This window comes from Lycium ferocissimum, chromosome 9 (assembly GCF_029784015.1).
Source record: "Lycium ferocissimum isolate CSIRO_LF1 chromosome 9, AGI_CSIRO_Lferr_CH_V1, whole genome shotgun sequence".
Taxonomy (NCBI): domain Eukaryota; kingdom Viridiplantae; phylum Streptophyta; class Magnoliopsida; order Solanales; family Solanaceae; genus Lycium; species Lycium ferocissimum.
The window spans coordinates 11941406-11953757 of record NC_081350.1 but is presented as its reverse complement, the minus strand read 5'-3'; the positions used below and the strand labels follow the sequence as shown (position 1 = coordinate 11953757).

Genomic DNA, 12352 nt, shown 5'->3' with positions numbered 1-12352 from the left:
TAGCTATTTAGAATTCCACTCTATTACTCCTCCGCTATGGTCCGCCGACACCCAACAATAAAATCTGGTCTCAGGAAAAAAAAAAAAAAAATCTTACCCCCACGGCCTATCCCCACTCCACCCAAAAAAAAAAAAAAAAAAAAAAAAAAGGGAAAAAGAAAGAGAGAAGATATAGTTACAATAAAAAGTGGAAAAAGGTTAATCACATCGTGCAAAGATTCAACGACTGATATAACCAATTGCAATTTTGCAACCACAGAAGGTGTGATTTGACTATTTGGCCATAAGAACGTACTCCCTCGTCCCAAAAAAAAATTATCCTCTTTTGATTTGGCGTAAAATTTAAGAAATAAAAAAAGATTTATGAAATATGTGATCCAAAATAAGCCTTAAATATTTGTATAACTGTAAATCATCTCATAAAGTTAAATTATTTCTAAATATAAAAAGGGAATAATCTTTTTGAGACAGACTAAAAAGGAAAGGAGGACAATCTTTTTGGGACAGAGAGAGTATCAAATATGTTGGTTGAAATGTTGAATTAGAAAGTACTCTCTCCGTTCACTTTTACTTGTTCAGTATTTCAAAAATAAATTTTTATTTTTACTTATTACTTTTAATATCTCAAGAGAAGACAATATCTTTTTTCCTGTTTTACGCTTAAAATTATATACACACTTTAAATTATTTTTTAAATCCAATAAAAATATGCACCAATTAATATGGATACATTAGTAAATTATGCACTTCATTTATTATTGCTTAAATCGTGTACAAAGTCAAAAGTAGATCAATAAAAATGAATGGAGGTAGTAGTAATAAAGGAACAGAGACATAATAGAAGCTTCCAGAAAATAAGCTTTGCTCCCTTGTGAAATTTCTAGTGTTACAAGATAATTGGATCCTTCCAGAGCTTCATATATTGAATAAAATGCTGAATTACCCAGCTTCTTGAAATTGATGTCAATTAGTGTTTGTCATTTGTCCAACATATATACTTGATGGACAGAGTCTCATTTTTTCTTTTTAATATTTGCTAAATAAAGCAGTGTGGACAGACATGGGAGGATGTCAACCACACGAGTAGCAACTATGCATTAATCATCATCATTATCACCATAAATTGACTAAATTTATGTAGATTATCAACCTATCACAATTCTCCTTGGTATTTTTAAAAGCAAAAAAAAAAAAAAAAAAGAGGTGTCAAGGTTCATGTAACTTGAAGTCGAAAGGGAAAAGTAAAGCACATACTGCTTGAAGCCATAATCCGCCAAAATATTAAAATGTTTCCAACATATACGAATTTACTACTCCCTCTGTCCCAATTTAACTGTTGCTTTAGTTTAAAAAATTGTTCAAAAATAAGTGTAACTTTAAAAATTCAAGACTATGATTGACAATTATTTTCAACTATATCCTTAACATAAAAAAAGTAGTCATTTTTAATATTACTCAACTCTCAAAAGTATCTAATTAATAGAGATAACTTAGTAATCTTGTATTAATTATTTTTTTAATAAATATGAAAAAGAGCTAAAACAACAATTAAAATGAAACGGGACGGATGGAGGAGTACAAAAATTAAACTCATTGGAGGGCAAATTTTCTACAGCCGACTTACAGGACAGTGCGTCAACTCTTCTTTTTATTCTTTGCAAACCACAAACCCCTAACTCATGTTGACACTATATTTAGGTTGATAATGAGTCTCCACGGACAATTAACAGACATTTTTTGAAACATTTCTTAAGTATATAACTTAATATAAGGCCAAATACATATGCAGCCCCTTAATTTGTCCAAATTTTTCATTTAAACACCTAAACTTAACCTTATTTCTATTGAATACCTGAACTCAAGCTAAATTGTGTTTTTAGACATATAATTTGCAACTCCAAGCAAACTGAAGTGAGTGTACATCACTCTCTGCCAACGTGACAAGTAAAACCACTAAGAAAAAGACACGTCGCCAAAAAAGAAAAAATCAAAATTGGAAGACCCTGTCTGCTCTCTTAAATCTAGTCTTTCTCCACTTTTTCCTTTTCCCCTGTTAGCAGTAAATTACCTAAAGCTCCTTCGAGTAGTTTTAATACCTCAATTCTTAACTTTGAGCATGACCACCAGTCAGATATGCATTCTGCCACATCATCACATTGTGTCTAATAGACACACTTTGGTTTGAGTTCAGGTGTTCAACAAGAATATAGTGAAGTTTAAGTGTTTAAATGAAAAATTCATGCAAGTTTAAGGGGCCACGTATGTATTAGGCCTTAATATAAAAATAACACATGAAAACCGCACAAGGTGGAGAACAAGATAAATATAAAGTGGTTTTTGATACTTTTGAGTTAAAAGGTTGAAAACAATGTTAAGCACAAGTAACATGAACTACAATTAAAAGAAAAATAGCATCAAAATTAACTGTATTAATGCATAATGGAGATAGAAGAATATGCATTAAATCTATTACTGTACAGTGTACACATGAGGCTGACATAATACAAGGTAGCATATACAGAACTGCATGAAGAATGCCTAGCAGTTATTATGAATTAAGGACCAGCAGGTTCACCACCACAAAATGCATCTGGTTCAAATGATCTTGCAGACTCGTCATTGTAGACTCCTGGTACTGATCTACCACCAGCTTCTTCAGGTGGTATATAAGCATCCTTTTGGCCATTCTCAATATTGATAAAAACGACGACACACACAAGCAATGATGTTGCAAGAACTACCAAGGTGTTCTTTAATCTACTCAGGACAGGCTTGACCTGCATGTGAGGCCAGAAAAAATAATCACTTCACAATTCAATCAGTTTGCACTCAGAAACCCTTCCGTCCAACTAGAGCAGATTTTATGCTGGAAATTTTTCCCATATTAGGTGGTTATCACTTGTCAGCTTACGAGCATCTTTCTTTCATTCAAAGGTTTAGAGTCACTTAATTACAATTAGGAATTATGAGTAATTGAGTCTTTTTGTATTGAGCTGTGATGAATCGAATAGGGTATAAAAGTTCCATAGCATGGGCTTGACAATGCATTGAACAAGATCTACTGATTCAATTACTAAGATTTGCCATAAGAAGATGCCATAATCTAAGTCCATTAGAGAAGTCTACCCGAATAGCTATTCCTACATAACTAACACATCATATTTCAAGCAATAACCTTGGTCAGTAAATAAAAGCAGTAGACCATCTTACTCAGACTTAGAATACCTTTTATTTAGAAAAGAAAATACGGAAAAGGGACAAAAATGCCCCTGGACTATCTCAAAAGGTCTAAATATACCCGTCATCCACCTATTTTGCTGAAAATACCCCTCTGCTCACCTTTCTGGCTCACTTTTGCCCTTGAAAAACTATCAGACCTCTTATTTATTTAATTTTTAATTATTATTCTTAATTTTTTAATATGCCACAATGTTGTCCCACAATGAGATAGTCTATCCAATAACTTGAGCAAGTTTGAGTTACTTACTGAGAAAGAACCCAAAAGGCGGTCCCGTGCCAAAACTTCAGGAGTCTTCACCCATATCTGCAGTGAAATTTTTCCTTCATTACCAAAGGATGTGGAAATATACTCATCAGAAATTAGCTAAAGACCAGCCTATTAATAGTAGCAAATTACAGGCATGAAATCAGCATTTAGCCTAAGCTATATTCTTCCATTCAATTCAAGTTAACAGACTTCATGGGAAGTTTGGCAACATATATACAACAGATCTGCAATGTCGGCTTCACTATAATCTGAAGATGAAAAAGAGTGCTCAGTCGCCTTACATGTTGCTCATAGAAAATTATTATCACTGACTAAGTGCTGTAGAGTAAAATATGGAAAAAGTTATTAGACTAACACTTTCCTGTTTATTTTGGGTGTGTTCAGTATGGACGAAAATGTTTTCTAGGAAAATAAGTGAGTTTCTTACTTATTTTCTTGTGTCAAGTACGTAGCAAAAAATATTATCCAAAAAACATTGGTATATAATCTAGACAAATTTGACGGGAGGTGGGAGTGCGGGGTAGGGGTGTGGGGTGGTGGGGATGGGGGGTACAAGGGTTGCGCTGAAGATGGAGTGTGATGGGGTGTGGGGAGGGCACAATCAATGTGAAATGCCACTTGTGGGACTTGTTTTCCCTACTTCCACTAGGGAAGACATTTTCCTCATTGTTAAGCAACTCGTTTTCCTGGAGAAAATGTTTTCCAAAATTTTTGTCCAACCGAACATGGGAAAGTTAGAAAACATGTTTTGGAGAATGTTTTCCTCCATACCGAACACACACTTTATTCATCTATATTAGTTGATTGCCACCTTAGACTTCTGCAATATTTCTCTCTTCTTACTGATCATGATGTCCTTAAATTTCCAAATTACACTTCCAGTCAAGCGGTGCTGTTTCCTGTTAATAACACTTTTAAAATGTCTGATCTAACTTTTCAAAATCACATAATCCGTAATTCTATGCCTTGGTTAATTTATCATGACAAGATAAAGTTGAAGATGTTATCTTTTATAGTCTGCACTCGTGAAGTAGCTATTCTCTGCATGGTCCACCACCCAAGAATGCTTATGTTGCTCAGACTGCCACCACAGGTAATCAACGGGTTTATTTATCCGAAGAAGAATATAATGAGTACCTTCAATATCGAGCAAGTAAGCAGACATCTCCACAAGTAGCCTCAGTCGCACATTCTAATACCGTTGGATCATGGGTTGTAGACTCCGGCGCTTCTGATCATATTTCTGGTGATAAATCGCTTTTGTTGATATTGATTAGTCACCGTCTCTTCCCGCTATTACTTTAGCCAATGGGATCCAAACAAAACCAAAAGAGGTTGGACAAGCTAATCTTCTGTCACTCTAAATTCTGTTCTTTATGTCCCTGGTTGTCCTTTTAATCTTGCATCTGTCAGTCGTTTGACACGTGCCCTAAATTGTGCCGTAATATTTCTTGGTGATTCTTTTGTTATGCAGAGCCGCAGTATGGGGCAGGTGATTGGTGTAGGATATGAACACAAGGCCTCTACTATCTAACACTTACCTCTCCTAATTCCTCCACAATATGCTTCGTTACAGATCCTCTAGACTTGATCCATAAACCATTGGGACATCTGAGTCTATTCAAGCTACAAAAGATAGTGCCTAGTTTGTCTAGTCTGTCCAAATTGGATTGTGAGTCGTGTCAACTTGGGAAACACACTCGCACTACCATTCCACGTAGTCCTGAGAGTCATGCAAAGTCTTTTTTTTTTTTCAATAGTTCATTATGATATTTGGGGTCCTAGTAGAGTCAGTTCACCTTTAGGATTTTGTTATTTTGTTAGTTTCATTGATGATTTTTTCAGATGTACTTGGTTATTCTTAATGAAAGATCGTTCTGAGTTATTCTTTATCTTCAAGAGTTTTTGTGCTGAAACACAAAATCAATTTGGTGTTTCTATTCGTACTTTTCGTAGTGATAATGCCTTAGAATACAAATCCTCCCCGTTTCAGCAGTTTATGACTCACCAAGAAATTATTCATCAAACATCTTGTCCCTACACCCCTCAGCAGAATGGGGTAGCAGAAAGGAAGAATAGACACCTTATTGAGACTGCTCGCACTCTTCTCATTGAATCCCACGTTCCGCTACGTTTTTGGGGCGATGCAGTCCTCACGTCTTGCCACTTAATTAATCGAATGCTCTCATCTTCTATTCAGAATCAGATTCCATATTCCATAGTATATCCTCAGTCATCTCTATATTCTCTTCCTCCTCGTGTTTTTGGGAGCGCATGTTCTGTGCATAACTTAGCTCCGAGGACAGATAATTAGCTCCTCGCTCTCTTAAATGTGTCTTTCTTGGTTATTCTCGGGTTCAAAAGGGGTATCGTTACTTCTCACCCAATCTCCGTCTATATCTTATATCTGTCGATGTCACATTTTTTGAGTCTCAACCTTACTTTAGGTCTCCTTTTGATCATCCTGATATCTCTAAGGTCTTACCTATACCTCAGGTTTTACCTACACCGACCTTTAAGGAATCTACAGTTACTTCTACATCTCCAGTCACAGTGCCACCACTTTTGACTTATCAATGTCGATCGCGTCCAGCATCAGACCCAACATCAGGTCCAGATGATTCATGTCATGCATCGGACCCTGCACCTACTGCGGACTTGTCTCCACCTGATTAGCCGATTGCACTTCGGAAAGGTAAACGGTCCACTCGTAATACTAACCCACAGTTATCACCGTCTATCATCACCCCATTATGCCTTTGTATCATCATTGTCCTTTGTCCCCATTCCTAAGTCTACAGGTGAAGCCTTTCTCATCCCGGATGGCGACAGGCTATGATTGACGAGATGTCTGCTTCACACACGAGTGGTACTTGGGAGCTTGTTCCTCTTCCTTTAGGTAAATCTACTGTTGGTTGTTGTTGGGTTTATGCAGTCAAAGTTGGTCCGGACGGTCAAGTTGATCGGCTTAAGGCTCGCCTTGTTGCGAAGGGGTATACACAGATATTTAGGCTTGATTATAGTGATACCTTCTCCCCCGTGGCTAAAATAGCATATGTCCATCTTTTTCTATCCATGGCTGCTGTCCGCCATTGGCTTCTTTATCAGTTGGACATTAAGAATGCTTTTCTCCATGGTGATATATGGAGCAACCACCTGGTTTTGTTGCTCGGGGGGAGTCTAATCGAGGTGTGTCGATTGCGTCGGTCACTTTATAATTACCGAAACGATCTCTTGAGCCTGGTTTGGTAAATTCAGCACATTAATTCAGGAGTTTGGCATGACTCGCGGTGAAGCGGTATCATTCGTGTTTTATCGACATTCTCGCTCCGATTTGAGTATTTATTTGGTGGTTTATGTTGACGATATCGTTATAGCGGCAATGATCAAGATGGTATCACTAATTTAAAGCAACATCTCTTTCAGCATTTCCAGACTAAAGATCTTGGCAGACTGAAGTATTTTCTAGGTATTGAGGTTGCCCAATCCACATCTGGCATTGTTATTTCGCAACGCAAGTAAGCCTTAAACATTCTTGAGGAGACATGAATGATGGGATGTAGACCCATTGACACTCCTAAATTCAGGATCCGAATGCTAAACTCCTGCCAGGACAGGGGGAGCCACTCAGTGATCCTGGAAGATATAGGCGGCTAGTTGGTAAGTTGAATTATCTCACAGTGACTAGATCCGACATTTCGTTTCCTGTGAGTGTTGTAAGTCAGTTTATTGATTCTCCATGTGAAAGTCATTGGGATGCAGTTGTCCGCATTCTGCGATATATTAAGTCAGCTCCAAGTAAATGACTGCTTTTCGAAGATCGAGGTCATGAGCAGATCGTTGGCTATACAGATGCTGATTATGCAGGATGACTCTCTGATAGACGTTCTAAATCCGGATATTGTGTGTTAATAGGAGGTAATTTGGTGTCCTGAAAGAGTAAGAAACAGAGTGTCGTTGCTCGATCTAGTCTTTGAATCAGAATATCAAGCAATGGCTGTAGCAACTTGTGAGCTAGTTTGGATTAAGCAGTTGCTCAGAGAACTAAAATTTGGAGAAATCACTCAAATGGAACTTGTGTGCAATAACAAAGTGGCCCTTCATATCGCATCAAATCGGGTATTTCATGAGAGGACTAAGCACATTGAGACTGACTGTCACTTTGTCAGGGAAAAGATACTCTCCGGAGATATTGTTACAAAATTTGTGAAGTCGAGTGATCAACTTGCGAATATTTTCACCGAGTCACTCAGTCATCCTCATATTAGATACATCTGTAACAAGCTCGGTACATATGACTTGTATGCACCAGCTTGAGGGGGAGTGTTAGAATAGGAATAGGAATAGGATTTGCATTTAGTATCCTACATGGAAAAGGATTAGGATGTAGTTTCTATAAATAGGGCTCAATGTAATAATGTAGATACACAATTCTATAATAATATTTTCTCTCATATTTTCTCACAACATTAATTGAAGATAATTAGACAGTTATCCCTAGGAAAATCAATAAGTTAAAGAACGCAAAGCCAGCTACAAAAGGAAAAAAGAAGTGAAAAAAGAGGTGGACACAAATAGTTTTGTTTTTCTTTCAAGGATAGAAATGTTCTAACAAAAACAGATATGATTCCCATTTCCAACCAACCACAAATAAATGTATGTCGAGAATTCACGTCTACATATAACCTTCTTGTCAACTATGCATGTCCATATCACCTTCATAATTAGAAGTGATAGTCCTACATACATTTTCCTCGTTCACAACTTTCACATCCATTTTCTTTCCCATTCTCCCAAGAGTGCTTGATTAAAAGACTAAAGACCATAACTGACAAACTCCAAATCCATCCATTTCTGTTAGAGCTTCTTTCGTCTTCCATCCAAATAAGTCTTCTCCACTCTTTTCTTTCCCATAGGACATCTTTCATTAACTTCTTCAATATCGCAGCAACAGTAGAAAGGATTCAGGGCAATGGCATATAATTTGTGGAAAATTAGATAGGATAGTTATGATAGTTATTTTGCATCCCTTACAAAATCACGTGTTTCTACCTTTCCAACCTTTTCTCTCATCTTTCAATCACAAGCCTCTAGAGATCTACATCTTTAAACTTCCCTCCAACTGAAAATCCCAATTATTCTGTGGGTAGTGAGACTACCCCACAACCCCACTGCTAGGGAAAATCCTAAGCATTCTGGACTGCTCCCACTGAAATCAATTCTGACTTCCTTAAGTTGATTTCCAGGCCTGAAAGTTCAACTCATTCTAAAGTTCTGAATAGATACCGGATCTTGTACATGTACGGATCTTGAGAACAGGAGGTGAGGCACAGTTATACACTCCACCGTAACCATTGACCTGAAAGCCTTGCATATATTCTCCTGCCTTTACTTGTCAACATCCTACTGAGGGCTTTCATAATTAGAAGAAATAGCAGAGGGAAGAGGGATCCCCTATCTCAAAGCTTCTAGTAATTCCAAAGAATCTAAAGAAGCACCCTGTTAATCATGATAGAAATCTCACCTTAGAGATATGCAAGATCCAATATCTCCACTTCAATCCAAATCCAATTCTCAACAAGGGGTATATTAGATTATTTTTTATTAACCTGATCATAGACCTTCTCTATGTCCAGCTTACATAGGTTCTCCAACATCCATATCTAAAGTCTTGAATTCACTAACTTGTCAGCTATGAGGGTTGCATCTAAAATCTGCCTTCCTCCTATAAAAGCATACGCTATTTGGAGACAAGTTTATCTAAAACTTGAGGTGTTGTGAAGGAAACGAGAGCCCTGTACAGATGTCTATGGTTTTGGCTTTCTGGTAATGTACAAACTTGTCCAAATTGTCATATTCATGTAGATATCACATTTCAGTATACTGAAGACGATTTTGTAACCACAAAACGGATTATTGTTCAGGGAAAGAACAAGATCGGTCATTGCAATATCAGTAAAGCAAAACAATTTTGGACACAAACAAGAGTTGTAGTTCTGGCTCTACATTAAACATGTGTTTCACAGCATCTTTCCAATCCTATTTGAATTAGATTATAGGGATCAAGAGTAGTTAATTTTTTTTATTCATGATTTAATGCTGTAATGCTGCATTTTTCTTAATAGGATAACAAAACTACACTAATAATGAATTTGAGAGGTACTTACCAATATGTCAGCAAATAGAAATTCATTAGACATTGAAGTCAGTTTATCCAGTAATTGATTACATTTTACCATCTCCAACTGGTACTACTAACACATACAATAACAACAACAACAACATACCCAGTACTACTACCACATATCAATTCCAAAAGAGTTGGGGTCAAATATATTAATCTTCTACATCCATTTTGTTCCATTTGGGCACATTTTATTCCAACTAGTACAACTAGTCCAAATAAAAATCAGAACTTTTCACAAAAGAAAAAAAAGTAAAATACTCTCTGCAGAATAAAGGTGCTGGCAAAAAGCCAAGTAGCATTGCATTAGAGAGTTAATTCATACTCCAATAACATTAGCTAAAGGTACTAACTTTCCAAGTAGCATTGCATTAGTACCTGGCCATCATACCATCCTGTCTCTTCATCTATCACCAAGATAACCAAAAAGAAAGTCATTAATTGGCAAAATTACCCAGAAATTACCAAACCCCCCCCCCCCCCCCTTCTTCCTATCCCAATTTAAGTGTCTTAGTTTAACTGGACACAAAGTTTAAGAAATAAAAAGATAATTTTGAATCTTGTGGTCTTAAATTAAAGATGTGTCATTACTAAAATATACTTTAAATCTTGGTTTTAAACTTGCCATGTAGAATGAAAGGGACACTCTTTACTTTTTTTGACAGATCAAAAAGGAAAGTAAGACATTAAATTGGGGCAGAGAGAGTATATAATTCAATCCACAAAAAGAAAAAGAAAAAAGAAGGAAAGAAAATTACATTCAACAGTAGCACTGAGCAATCTGTTACCAACATAAGCCCAACCAAGATACATCCTTACAACAGCCAAAGTGACAACAATAAGTCCACCAGAAACAGCACCCAAGAATGGTTTAAGTGGTTCGGGTACGGGTCCAACCGACCCGAATAAGTTAACAGGCAGGCCCACAAAAAGTGCAAAAACAAGTCCAGTAGCAAATAAACGGGAACAGTACTCAACTAAGTCACCTGAAGCCCATGAAAATGGGAAAGAATCACAAAGGGACTTGAATTCATTAACAGGTTGCTGTTCTAATGGCACTGGACACTCAGTTTCTGGTAAAGGGTTGTTGTTGTTGTTGTTTCTGAAAGATGAAAAGGGTATTCTTGGAATAAATTTTTGGTTATGAAAATGGTGGAATTTAAGATGATGGGGAGTAGTAAAACAGAAAGGTTGGTTTGGTGAGAATGGTTTTGCAGAGTGAATAACCAGTGCTATGGCCATTTGCTAAGTCCACTCCAGTCCCAGTTTTCTTTTTGAAGCTTTAAGTTTGTACATTTCTTTTTCTTTTTTTACTGGAAATGTTGGACTTGTCTTGCTTCATCATGGAAAAAATCTATGGTGATAGTGAATGGAAAAAAAATCAAGAGTTGAGTGTACGTGGAGAACTAGAAGTTTTCTATTTTCGAACATATTTTTTTAATAGATTTAGAGGGCGTTCGCTAAGCTTACTTTTCGACTTATTTTTCTGTTTGATAAAATAAAAGTGCTTATAAGCTAAAATACGAATTGTCTTGGTGAGTGTTTAGCCTAAAATTCGTTTATCAGGAAATCAATTGAATTTGCTTTAAAGAGGTTTTCAGCAACGCAATTAATTCAAATATTATCAAACATTTAATTAAGTGATCCAAGTAGTAATAATAATTGAAACGAAATAATAAAGTGAAGGAAATTTTTATTCGATTTTCTGGATAGTAATGATAATTGCTTAATGAATGAATCTTAAACAATTGTGTGTTTGCAGAGGACAGCGTAGAGTAATATTGTATTTAGGCGAAAAAATAGATAGGATATAATTAGGGGATAACGGTATAAATATAGGATTGACTTCGCTAACTAATTTTCTTAACCCTACACACGTTTTTTCGTGACTGCACGGGGATCGTGGATACTTGATGGGATTAGAAGAGATCCCCTAAATCTCTGGCTGTCGCCATAACGTGCATTATCCTTCCATTAAGGGCTGCGACCTTTTGCTAAAAGGAGATTCAGGAGGAGGAAATGGGGAGGTGATGACCCCACCCTATCCTGTTTCCCTTTCCTTACCCCGAGACCCCATCCTTTTCTTTTAGAACTTCTTTTCATGACCTTAGGATACACAAAGGCCATAGGTGGTTTGGAACAGTCTAACTATGTCTAACAAGGAGGGGAGGATATACCTAGAATCAAATAGATTGCTGTTAATGTTTGAAAGTTTAGGTAATGCGAGATTTCTGCCATGTCTCCTAAATGTGCGTCTATGTGTGACCTCTAAGTGTGCTTCTTTTATCTGTGGAATTTACTTGCCTTGAGTCTTATTGTTCAAACCAGTGGTGTGTAAGAAAAATGGGGGCTGATAAGGGCAGTGTGGTGACATGAGTCCACATATGAGAAAACTAAGTGTCAAGTGTGTTATTTGCCTTGTCTTTGTGCCTTTGTCCAACTTTTCTTAACTTGTTCATCCATGGTTGGTATCTGAAACTTTGCCATTTTGGCTCATTGATTGAGGCTTACTCCTTATGTGAGGATTGAATTCCTTGTTTGCAAAACTGTAATCATGTCACAAATCCATTTCAAGTTTTCCCTCCTTATTCTTTGTTTCTTTGAGAAGAACTTCTGATTGGTTTACATTTGTTCAAAGACCATCCCTAGAAATCAAAAAA

General features: G+C 36.7%; 1 protein-coding gene across 2 annotated transcripts; it reads right to left on the bottom strand.

Moving 5' to 3' along the window:
• Nucleotides 1–2409: 2409 nt before the first annotated feature.
• Nucleotides 2410–11100, bottom strand: LOC132029639 (uncharacterized protein ycf36). 2 transcript variants are annotated; one of them, XM_059418930.1, is made up of 4 exons: nucleotides 10451–11094; nucleotides 10071–10099; nucleotides 3488–3544; nucleotides 2410–2777 (listed from the first exon to the last, which is right to left on the bottom strand). In XM_059418930.1, the coding sequence occupies exons 1-4, from the start codon at nucleotides 10932–10934 to the stop codon at nucleotides 2556–2558; spliced, it is 792 nt and encodes a 263-aa protein (XP_059274913.1). In that variant the 5' UTR covers nucleotides 10935–11094; the 3' UTR covers nucleotides 2410–2555. The 2 variants fall into 2 exon arrangements, with proteins under 2 accessions (XP_059274913.1, XP_059274914.1); XM_059418931.1 differs by lacking the exon at nucleotides 3488–3544 and having other exon boundaries at nucleotides 10451–11100.
• Nucleotides 11101–12352: the final 1252 nt, after the last annotated feature.